At 42.8% G+C, this 11,623-nt stretch overlaps 2 protein-coding genes across 2 annotated transcripts; both read left to right on the top strand.

Moving 5' to 3' along the window:
* The first annotated feature begins 640 nt into the window (after positions 1-640).
* Positions 641-3,381, top strand: LOC307017626 (C2 calcium-dependent domain-containing protein 4C-like). Its single transcript, XM_079647269.1, has 3 exons — positions 641-767; positions 1,310-2,085; positions 2,227-3,381. The coding sequence occupies exons 2-3, from the start codon at positions 1,342-1,344 to the stop codon at positions 2,776-2,778; spliced, it is 1,296 nt and encodes a 431-aa protein (XP_079503395.1). The 5' UTR covers positions 641-767; positions 1,310-1,341; the 3' UTR covers positions 2,779-3,381.
* A 2,695-nt stretch (positions 3,382-6,076) lies between these two features.
* fem1a (fem-1 homolog a) lies at positions 6,077-9,478 on the top strand. Its single transcript, XM_079648078.1, has one exon. The coding sequence runs from the start codon at positions 6,258-6,260 to the stop codon at positions 8,109-8,111; it is 1,854 nt and encodes a 617-aa protein (XP_079504204.1). The 5' UTR covers positions 6,077-6,257; the 3' UTR covers positions 8,112-9,478.
* The last annotated feature ends 2,145 nt before the right edge of the window (positions 9,479-11,623 follow it).

Below are 11,623 nucleotides of genomic sequence, written 5' to 3' on the forward strand. Positions count from 1 at the left end.
TGGAAGCAAGTGTGGGGACTTCAAAGGCACAGCAGGCTGATTTTTTCCTTTTTCCGGAGCTATAATGATTTGATAGGCTTATTTACAGTTCAGAGTATTGCACTGCAGTAAAGGTTTTTTTTTAAACAGAGGCATTGGCTAGCAACCTAAGATAACTGATTTATTTTCCAATGTGATAAAAATGTCTTTGTCATGTGTATCACTTTACTCTGTTCACTGCCTGTACAGAATCCTCTCCTTAAGAGTAAAGACTAAAGATTTCTGCTCCACTTTAATTGGTAATGATGTGAGGGTATGAACAAAGCATATTGTCACTCCACATCATTATCAGTTTGCCACCAGGAAATCAAATGAAGGTACCTGTCTGTTTGCACCATCTACAGATAACAATACGATAGAATAGTAACGTGAACGAATAATTAAATCAGCATGACGCTCACTCTAAAAATCAATGAGGCGTGAGATATGAAAACATAATTTGAAAGCCTTTGTGGTTGATGAAACAACAGCCTTTAAATTAGTTGTTCTCCCGTGCCTGCACAGGGAATAGTTTAATGGCAAATACCATGGGGAGCCTTTCCAACCCTCTCATTGGCTCAGAAGTCAGAGACCCCGTCTTATAAAGCGCGCGTGCCTGATCTAGCAGCCTTTTACCGCTGGCAAACGATTTGGAACAAACAGAGAAATACCCTTTACGCACAGAGCACTTGGAGAGAAGCGCAGCGAGGCGGAACATTGTCGGAGAAAAATAGTTAAACATCCAACAGGTTGGTATATTTCATGTTAGAAGGACGCGGAGGAGGTTAGTGATGCTTTGTTTGATGAACAAAGTTATTCAGATTCGCCGTTGCTAATTTAATTGACGACTATCAATTATCAATTGTAATTCCAACAAGTTAAAGTGATTTAAATAACAATAAGATTGATTTGCTACAGAAGCTGACTTCGTTGAAGACTAAACATATCTTAATAACGATCGTGTAAATCGTTTAGAGGACACTTAGACGATTATTTATTTTGTATCTCGTGTTTGCGCATTGATTTCACATTGGATTAAAGTGCTTTTTGGAGATGCTCAACTTCTTCATTATCTACATTTTGAAATAATTGTTTGCACCTTAACCTTCAGTCCTCTCTTTTGCTGTAACCTGTTGCTGCATGTCTCAAAATATTGTTTACTGCAACACATTTCCATTTTGATTAGATATTTAGTAAACCTCAACACTAAGCTGCAATTCTCTTGTGTTTGTTTGTTTATTATCGTTTGATTTGCTTTTTTGCTCTTCACGCATCACTTTTCTTTCAACAGAGTTAACTGTGAGCGGAGGCGTCTGAGTGGGCATGTGGCTTCTGGAGAAGCTCCGCAGCTCTGTGGAGAGCAGTGGGACAAAATCGAAGTCCCCACACACAACACAGGCCATTCCTGTCTCTGTCTATGCCAACGTACTCACTCCAGGAAAGATCCCTGATTTCTTCATCCCCCCCAAACTTATTTGCTGCCCACCAGAGGAGTCTCTTATCCGAGAGTCTAAGAACTGCTCCACATTACGACCCTCTGTGTCTGACCATGCCATCTGTAGCCAGAGCCCCAAAGCTCGGAGAAGCAACAACCCCAGCAGCCCCGGCCTCTTTTCACGCCTGGGAGGGGACACACGCAACCTCCAGAGGTCAGCCAACCGCCACATCATCCAAATAGAGAGTGCTGATGAGCCAGGTGCCGGATCTGGGGACAGGGCCAGTGTCAACACGAATGCTGACCCTCAGTCACAGACTGCAATGTCTCTGCCGTATGTCCCCAAAGCTCAGACTTCCTATGGCTTCTCTACCCTGGTGGAGTCTCCTCACACCCGCCGCAAGGAGAGCCTGTTCCACAGCGACCCGGGCAGCCCTCTCACCTCCCCAAACTCCCAGAGGCGCACCCATGGGGGAACCCTTCTGGCCCCATCTGACTCCAACCCCTACCGCTATTTTAGCGGTGGAGAAAGCGACACCTGCTCCTCAGCAGAGTCGTCCCCCTTTACCTCCCCTCTCCTGTCCCGCTCTGCCTCTCTCCTACGCTCCATCACCCAGGAGACACAAGCCAAGGTCAGGCCCTTTAAGCATAAGTGTGTATTGGGAATGGCTGCCATGAAGCTGAAATGTGTTACACAAGTTTTTTTCCTTGCTTGATTCACCATGAGGCTACTTTATGTGTGTTTACCAGTTCCTTTTTGTCTCTCCCCCCAGGTGTCTCGTGCCAAGCGCTCTCTGGCACGCCACAGTTCTCTCTCCACTGATGAATGCAGTTCAGCAGACAATAGTCCCAACATGCAGCGCCGCCGCCTGCGCTGCCCCCCCTCTCCAGCTTTTCGTGGATGTAAAAGCCGCAGCTCAAGGGCTGCAGATTTAGACCTCCTGCAGCGCGAGCACACCATCAACCTCCACAAGGGGGGGTCACTGAGGCTGAGCACACACTATGAGCCAGAGGCATCTCGTCTGAGGGTGCGCGTGCTGACAGCCGAGGCCCTCTATGACAGGCAGACGGACCTTAAAAGCATCAACTGCTGTGTGGCACTCTACCTGAACCCTGGCAAGCAGCAAAAACAGAGAAGCACCATCATCAAGAATAGCAGGAATCCAGTTTTCAACGAGGACTTCTTTTTTGAAGAGCTGTCCCAGGCACAAGTAAAGAGCCTGGCCATAAAGATTAAGGTAGTGAACAAAGGAACCAGTCTGAGGAGAAATGTGCTTCTAGGAGAAAGGGAAGTGCTGCTCAGTGAGCTGCTGGCAGGCCTCTAGGGAGCCACTGTCAAGACTGTGGGTGAAAACAAGTAGCTCCAAATCTTAAGGGGCCATTCTTCTCTCTCTGGCTACCCTTGTATCACGCTGAACATATGTGATAAATACTGGGCAGGGTAAAAGTTACCGATGACAAGGGAGTTGAATCTTGCACACTGTGTTATACTGTACATAAAGAGACAAGCTCAAGCCCCTGTATAATACAAATGTTCCACTTTATCACTGTCCTGGTTCACTACCAAGAGTACCAGTCAATCAGCAATGTGACAAAGTGGAGAAATTGTCCTTGTTTTTTGTATTCTCTTGAAGTATTGAGTTACATAATGTGTTGCGTTCTCTCATGAGCATTGTAATGCTGTGCCTCAATATCATGTCAGCTGTGATGCAGTGATGATCTTGTTAGGGTTGGAGCTGTAGTTTTTGTAATAATGTAGTAATATTACGTGTGGGTTTTGCACGTTCCTGTAGAAGATAATAATGCCTCTGTGTAGTTGAAAGAGTTTATATTTGGAAAAAATGAATTTTGCAAGTGGGTGTTATGTTAATATGATTGTTGTTATGTGACATGCTTTTGAATGTAAGAATAAAAACACTAAACTCTCACTGATGTTGTTTTATCTTGCAGCTCTTTCTCAGTGCTTGTGTCCTATAATAATTGTGTTGGATCAAAATAAAGCCCTAGGAATCTATAATAAAGCCTCCATGCTCCCTAACCTTTCCCTTCTGTAAACAAGTACGAGGCTTCAACCTCTGAGACAGACACAGGCATGGGTGTCATATGTGAAGCTTTTAATCCTAGACCTCTGCACGCAATATTATCTATATATCTGTGCATTCAAACTCCCTGTTTAATTTTTAAAACATGTTTGCTACGCAGGCTCTCCTCCAGTGAGGTTTAAATAGTTATTAAAGATGACAATCGTTGCTAAAATGAAAACTTTCCTGTTCTATAGTCATGTGTACAGTGAGGCTATGTATTGATTTATATGTTCAATAATTTGGATGATAAATGTAAATGAATTTGGGCTGAGGGAAAACATGTACAAAACATATTGTCCACACAAATACATCTGTCAGGCAAAGATGATCCAATGAGTATTAGCCTAAGCATTAGTGGATCTTATGCCTCCTCTACTGGTGAATCATCAGAATGACACCTCACAATAACCCTAGAAGCACTACAGTGCATTCAAAGCATCTTGGCAATTTCTTATTGACTGGTGAACTAACCTGGGTGTCTCCCGTCTTCTGTCCATATGCAATAGGCGCTCTCATGACCCTGACAAAGAGAGAAAAATAGATTTAATATATCAATTGCTTGTACCACACGAAAACAAGTCACCACAACTACCCATGTGGGATGCAATCATCTCTGGGCTTCATACATTTATTTAAATTAAATGTATCTCCCAGAGTCTTGAATGCAACAAGAAAAGACATTTCGTAATTAGTTTTGCCTCTGTGGACTTTGTGAGGCAATTCAATTAAAATGAATAGTCTAATAATGTCTGAATTACACATAAAATCAGCCTATAATCATGATCAACTTTTTTCCCCCACTGTTATTAAAGTCGCTGAAAACGTATTTTCTCAATTCTTACTTGTCCTTGGTTCAAATAAAATAAAATATTTCTGTCTGTTCTGTTTTTCAGGTCACAGTTGGAAATATTGATGTTGTGTTAAATCCAATATTCTATGGGTCAAACGGTAGACAAATAAGTTAAGCAGTCAGGACAGCTCTCTGTGATATTGACAGATTTAATTGATACTTTGCTAAAGATAAACTTCAGGTGTTTCCCAGGCCATTTAGAATTTAAATCAAGTGACAATCACATCTGCTATTTGACAAGGAAATGTGTTCAGTTGATCAATATCACACATTCTTGCTTCCAGCAAAGCAATTATTTTAACCCTTCAGTAGTTTGATGCGCATGGTCTGAATTTCCACTGATAGATTATTTTTACTCTAATTAAATTAAGCAAACTTAGTTTTAGCTTGACTTTGTATTTCAGAAATCTTTTTATATTATATAAATATTACATACACATTTTACATTTTTTCAAGGAGTATGTTAGTTTTCATCTCTTGGTTTAAGATATAACTGAACATTATTGCCATCCTGATCTTTGTGATGATGTTGGCCAGCATACTGAGATGCAGAAGAAAAAGTCAATATACCCATTCAACTCAATGTTAGTCTCGGCATCATACACATCAATATTCAAGTCAATATACAAGTCAATATTCTGGCAACTGGCTTGTAATATAGATTAAGGTGATCTCCTCAAGATCAGCCATATATGTTCCCATCTCAATTCCACATAAACTTACTTTAGCCTATGTTTATTTGCTCTAAACTTCTCTCCTTTGTTATAGTGTTCTTAAGATGAGATAGTTATCAAGGTGCTATTGGAATTAAAGGGAAACTAATTACTTCCCGATAGTCGCACAAATACAACATAATCACCAAAATGCTGTGCTCTCTTTCCTACACAATTAAATTCAATCCACCATAGACAATGCTACCAAAACAATATTTACGGTCCTGTCTTAATGAGGGAGTATGGTGCAGCCACCTTGTTATTCACTGCCCTATTCTTGTGACATGACTGCAGAAGCCTCTCGGCTGTTGCAAGCAGATTATTTGCAGATGATGAGGTCTCTGTGTCAGGTGACAGTGTTGATCATTTCAGCTGTTCTTTAGCCTGACTCATGACTGAAACTGTATTAAGTATAGGGATATTTTGTAAATCTTGTTTTGGGGTAATTTGTGATAAACAATAAAATGAGCATTTGTGTGAGTTTCTGCATTTTTCATCATCATGTAACTAGAAGAAATTATATTTTGTGCAGGGAAAAAAAAATCCACAAAATGCATTTTTAAAATAAAATGTATCTGTTTATGTATCAGAAGCCTAATCACACATTATTGTATAATTGTTTGAATATCACTTGCAGGGATATCCATAGGAACCCCACTCTCTACGATCGAATGTCAATTGTTTTTATTGTGTTAGACAGTTTGTACATATTGTTGATGGGAATCAATTTACCGCCTAAATTGAGTACTTTCTGAGAGTTAGGATCAGTGAGCCGCGGATCAGCTGGCTCTCTGTCAATCTGAACAACCCGTGGAACAACCATAACAAACGAACCCATCAGCTGTTAGGTCATTGAAGTCAAATGCATCATGGGAAATGAAGTTCTGTATGAAGGAAAAAGCCTTCTGTTTTAGAAAGAGGGAATTCCATCAAAACTACGTCACCCACAATGCCTCGCAGCAACCGTAAACATAGACCTGTCAAAAAACACAAACGCCATCTTGACAGAACCCTCAAAATGGCAGAAAGATGTGAGCTAGAAACCGAGTCCAAACTAAGATTCCTGCTGTCTGTTATTTAAAACAGCACTCGCCAGTTTTTCCATAAACGAGTGGTTATGGGGTTGGTGCTCTACGCGGCAGTTTACAGCCAGTAAAATGGATATACCGACGGCGGTTTTCAACGCGGCGAAAGATGGTAAGCTGAAACTTATCCAGAAGTTGCTGAGCAACAAAACTCCTGAGGAGCTGGAGGCTTTAGCCGAGGAGAAAACCCAGGGAGGAACTCCTCTGCTGATAGCCTCTCGATACGGACACTTAGAAGTTGCAGACTACCTACTTGAACATTGTAAAGCAAATGTTGAACTCGGGGGGGCTGTCAACTTTGACGGCGAGACCATCGAGGGGGCTCCTCCGCTGTGGGCAGCCTCTGCCGCCGGTCACCTGCCTGTGGTGAAGACGCTACTGAAACACGGTGCCTCGGTGAACAACGCGACACTAACTAACTCAACGCCGCTCCGAGCTGCCTGCTTTGACGGCCACCTGGAGATCGTCCGCTACCTGGTGGAGCACAAAGCTGACATGGAGGTAGCCAACCGCCATGGTCATACCTGCCTCATGATCTCCTGTTACAAGGGCCACAAGGAGATAGCCAAGTTCCTACTGGACCGCGGTGCAGATGTCAACCGCAAGAGTGTCAAAGGGAACACCGCCCTGCACGACTGTGCGGAGTCAGGCAGTCTGGACATCATGAAGATGCTGCTAAAGTGCAATGCTCGCATGGAGAGAGATGGATATGGAATGACCCCACTCCTCGCTGCAAGTGTTACAGGTCACACCAACATTGTAGAATATCTGGCCCACCAGCCTCGCACCTCCAGAGAGGAACGAATCGATGCACTCGAACTCCTTGGGGCTACTTTTGTGGACAAAAAACGGGATCTTTTGGGGGCGATGAGGTACTGGAGAAGGGCCATGGAGCTGAGACAACCAGGGGACAAATGTGGATCCCTAGCTAAGCCCCCACCTGGCCCTCCTATCCCGGCCTATGGCTGTGCACAGGAGGTGACCACTGCAGAGGAACTGGAAGCCTTGATCACAGATCCTGACGAAATGAGAATGCAGGCTTTGTTGGTAAGAGAACGCATCCTGGGCCCATCCCACCCAGACACCTCATACTACATCCGCTACAGAGGAGCTGTGTATGCTGACTCCGGCAACTTTGAACGCTGCATCAGCCTGTGGAAATATGCTTTAGACATGCAGCAGAGCAACTTGGACCCTCTCAGTCCCATGACAGCCTCCAGCTTCCTATCCTTTGCAGAGCTTTTCTCTTTTGTACTTCAAGACCGGGCGAAAGGCACCCTGTCAACACGCGTCACTTTCCACGATCTCATGACAGTGCTGGTGAAAAGTGTGAGGGAAGTGGAGAGAGCGGTGGCCCAGAGGGACAACCCTCCAGAGGCTCCTCAGTTCACCAAAGCTCTCTCCATCATCCTGCACCTCATCTTTCTGCTTGAGAAGCTTGAGTGCACCCCGGAGCAGGAGCACCAGAAGAAGCACACAGTGTATCGCCTGCTGAAGCTGAACCCTCGAGGACGCAGCGGCTTTACTCCTCTCCACATGGCTGTAGATAAAGAGACCACCTCTGTGGGCCGCTACCCTGTGGGCCGCTTCCCCTCCCAGGCGGTGGCAGCGCTGCTCCTGGAGTGTGGCGCAGATGTTGATTCACGTGACAGTGAAAACAACACGCCTGTGCACATTGCTGCTAACAACGGTTGTCCGGAGATTATGGCACTACTTATGAAAGCCGGGGCTCACTTTGACGCTACAAATGCACAGAGGAAGACAGCCTACGAGCTGCTGGATGAGCAGAGCAGCGGGCACCCGGCCCTCTACCCACTGAGCTACGTCACCCTTCAGTGCCTGGCGGCGCGTGCAATTGAAAAGCACAGACTGCCCTACAGGGGACTCATCTCTGAGGAGATGGAGGCTTTCATTGAACTGCACTGACTGGCACTACTGTCCCCTGATGAGAAACCCCTGCACTGTTCTTCCTGTTGTCCACTATGACCTGGCAAAAACTTCCCTCTCCACACCAAGCTCCTCATCTTTGTCTCCTTTTGGCCCCTGCTTTGCTCCTGGCCCCACCAACCTTGTGTCACACCAAACCATAGCAATAGATATCTGGCTATCTGTGGTCAGTTATCACTCAATCGTAACACTTAAGGCACATGGACTTTACATTTTTGTAGTGCTATTTAAAGCTGGGTGAAACTTCAATTTGTTATAGGCTTTAATGCGTTTCCCCTATTGTTTCCCTTAAAAAAGAGACTGGTGGTGCTGGTGTGTGTTAAGTGGTGGCTGGACTGTATGAAAGATGTTTAAATTGTACTGCATTTGATCAAACCAGCCAGATAACATGCATGAAGATGAATAGTGAATACCATCTGCTATTTTTCTTTGAAATTGGAAGGTGTTTGAATTTGCAGTGCCAAATGTCAGCTATGTTCCGTTACAGACTGCAAAGTGATGGCAAAATGAAAAGTACCAAAGTTATTATCCTTATTATTTACGAGCAAAAGTAATGACATAAGGATCAGGAACTCAAGTTCGGAAAGGACAAAGAGCTTGTATTTATTGTTTAGCGAACACTCCCAGTCTCCACACATGTTTACCTATGCAGTTTGTTGATATTCCAGCCAATGTTTTTAAGCAAAGAATTCACTACATTAACAGAATTTACATGGGATTGTTATCCAGTATTTGGCTCAAACCTGGGGCGGCCTCTTTGATGAGGAAATGTTATCTTTTTAATTTATGAATGTTTTCTTAAAACTTCTGCCTATGTCTGAATGAGCACTTTTTAAACTAAAGCCCAAAGATGTGCATCCATCTCTTCCGGGTTATTTCAACATCGCCAAAGATATTCAGTTCACTCAGTCAAAGAAGCATCTTCAGAACTAGTCCATTTTGTGAAGAGAAAACAGCTTAAGCCCCTTTTTGTTTTATTCCTATGGGGTTAAAGCCACATGTTAACTTCTGAGATCATGTGTAAATTCTGGTTTGGAGTGAATTTTCCCTTTAACCTCAGATGCAGTTCACAGAAATGGAACTGGCAGTTCCTGCATCTTAGTCTTATTGTAATTGTTCTTTTGTTCATCTTGTGTTATCATGAATGTTTGGTCAGTCATTCGTCTGTGCTAAGCAACACCAAGTTGAATGCACACCGAAAGGCTCTAAATCCAAAATGGACAACTCCCATTCAGGCTTTGAACTGATGCTGCCTTTTTCTTCTCAACTGATTCGTTTAACTGATGGTAACTCGAGAACAAAAGTGAGTTGCAGATACTTGAATAAAATTCAGTATCTCAACATAATCTGTGTGCTTCCGTGATGTGTGGGTGAACTCGGTTTTGCTGTGTCTTTTATACATGTGTAATATCTTTTTGATATGGGAAATTATCATTAAGTATCTGAAAACTGAAAATCAATCTCTCTTTCTGTGCCTCAGGGTTGTCACTAGTTCTTCAGCTCGAGTGCTTTTGCTTAAAATGGCAGAATTTGCATTAAGAGCATCATTAAATATATTTGGATGGATAGAAATGGGTGCAGTAGCAGAACATAACAACCCTAGGAACCCGACAGAGCAGCCAAGTCTATAACAATATCTAATTTAGAGTTAGTCTAGAGTTCATACAAAGTGTTACATTAACAGGATGTAAAAACAATAATGGCAGCTCTTTAATTCAGATCTTTATACCAAACATGGGCGTTCCACTGCTCTGCAGACTTAAACTTGAGGGCACAGAAATAAAGCATAACAGAAACGTGATCTTTCTGAGTCCCGCACTCTGAAAGTATAAATAGACTGCAATTAACGTCACTGCTGCAGGGCAGCGGTAGAGACAGGACACTTACCCTGCTAATTTTAGGGATCTTTGCCCTAGCTTAAACTCTGGAAATGGGAATACTGTAACGCTATACAGTGAGACAGGTCACAGGGTGACTGGTAGAGATTGCACACAGACAACAGAGACAGGAAACAGGCAAAATAAGATCTTGCTTATGTTATAGTCGAGGCTTTTGGGATAATAAGCTGCAACAAAAATATATATAATGTAGTATTGTTACTGTACTGTACATGTGACTGGTGTCATGTTGTGAGTATGGGGGAAGCAGCAGCTGGTAAGGAGGGGTTCAAGTCCCTGTGACATTCTGTACATCTACCCTCCTAAATAAGATCATACATATGAGAGCTCCCCTATAGCTGACCTCTGACCTTTCTGTAAAGGGTGCAAGTGGATTGAGGTAGACATTGGATGTAAAGGAAAACGTTTCTATTAAAAGCAGGACAGGTGTTAACAGGTCAAAGACAGCTTCAATTGTTTTTGTTTGGAAACAGGAGAGAAAATACTGTATGTCCAATCCTGCATACATTATAGACAGAAACTAATTATTTGTTGTCATTTCAGTGCTTGTCTTTAGTTTCATTCAGTTAAAACATATGTTTTCAGAGCAACACAAGGAACTGTCTCACCTGATGATAGATTATTTAACCTCCTGTAAAAATGCTTCCAATCTCAAGTAAATGCAACATCACATGATAGTAACCACTAGATGTCACTAGCAACAAAGAAAGTCAAAGAGGTGCTGCAGCCTTTGTGTCTTAAAGGCCATACATACACTCAAGAACTGTAGCTCCCAATTAGCCTCCCAAGTGAGGGCAGTGAATTAACTTCCCCTGTCTCTTTCTCACACTTTCATGGTGTCAAGAGGGCCACAAAGACAGAGAGCACGAGTTGTTACCAGTGATTTTTACTAAGCTGTTAGAGAGGGCTGAATACACATTTGTAATGTCTCTGGATGAACAGAAATTCAGGCAGGCAGATTTGCTGAGCCTTTTATTACAGAGCGCTGTTTGAGGATCAGCAAATAAGTTAAAATGAAGCCTCCTTCCTCCACAGTCCCGAAGCAACATGCCAACTCCAACACCACACACAAACAACACCTTAGATGTTGGCCTTGTGGCGGCTGTGTCATGTTGTGACCTAAATAGGAGCCCATCTTAAAAAACAAAAGGCTTTGTTCCTCTATATACCATGCTTTAGAGCTAAAGAAAACGGCTTTGTGGTCTTTATAAGTTGTTTATTCATTTTTCAATTTCATCTTTATTTCGTAATAGATTCCATCCGGAAATAGGGTCGGTATTTTAACATGCTGTTCATATCATTAGGCAAAGGTCAGACACTCAATAAAAATGTGTTTCTTGGCAACTACAGTCAGTCATCCTTTGTTTGCCTGCAGCCATTTCCATTTAATGCATTCTCACTAGCTGCCAAAATAGTTATAGTTTATTGGACATTTTGCCTAAATATAATGGGACATAAGGACAACTATTGTAATTGGACCAACCCTGAAAATCTCTTTGTCATGTTTAGACACCATTCTGATCCACATTTCTTGAAAAATAATTTAAAAAAACACCTGAGAGGCTTTTTTAGGGGCAATTCATGAGGATTTAT

Source organism: Notothenia rossii (genome assembly GCF_949606895.1).
Source record: "Notothenia rossii genome assembly, chromosome: 9".
NCBI lineage: Eukaryota > Metazoa > Chordata > Actinopteri > Perciformes > Nototheniidae > Notothenia > Notothenia rossii.

Bases quoted from the DNA above. Each gene is read 5' to 3' on its own strand.
- LOC307017626 (XM_079647269.1), top strand. From the start codon at position 1,342: ATGTGGCTTCTGGAGAAGCTCCGCAGCTCTGTGGAGAGCAGTGGGACA. The intron at 2,086-2,226 runs GTCAGGCCCTTT...CTCTCCCCCCAG, and splicing joins CCCAGGAGACACAAGCCAAG to GTGTCTCGTGCCAAGCGCTC.
- fem1a (XM_079648078.1), top strand. From the start codon at position 6,258: ATGGATATACCGACGGCGGTTTTCAACGCGGCGAAAGATGGTAAGCTG.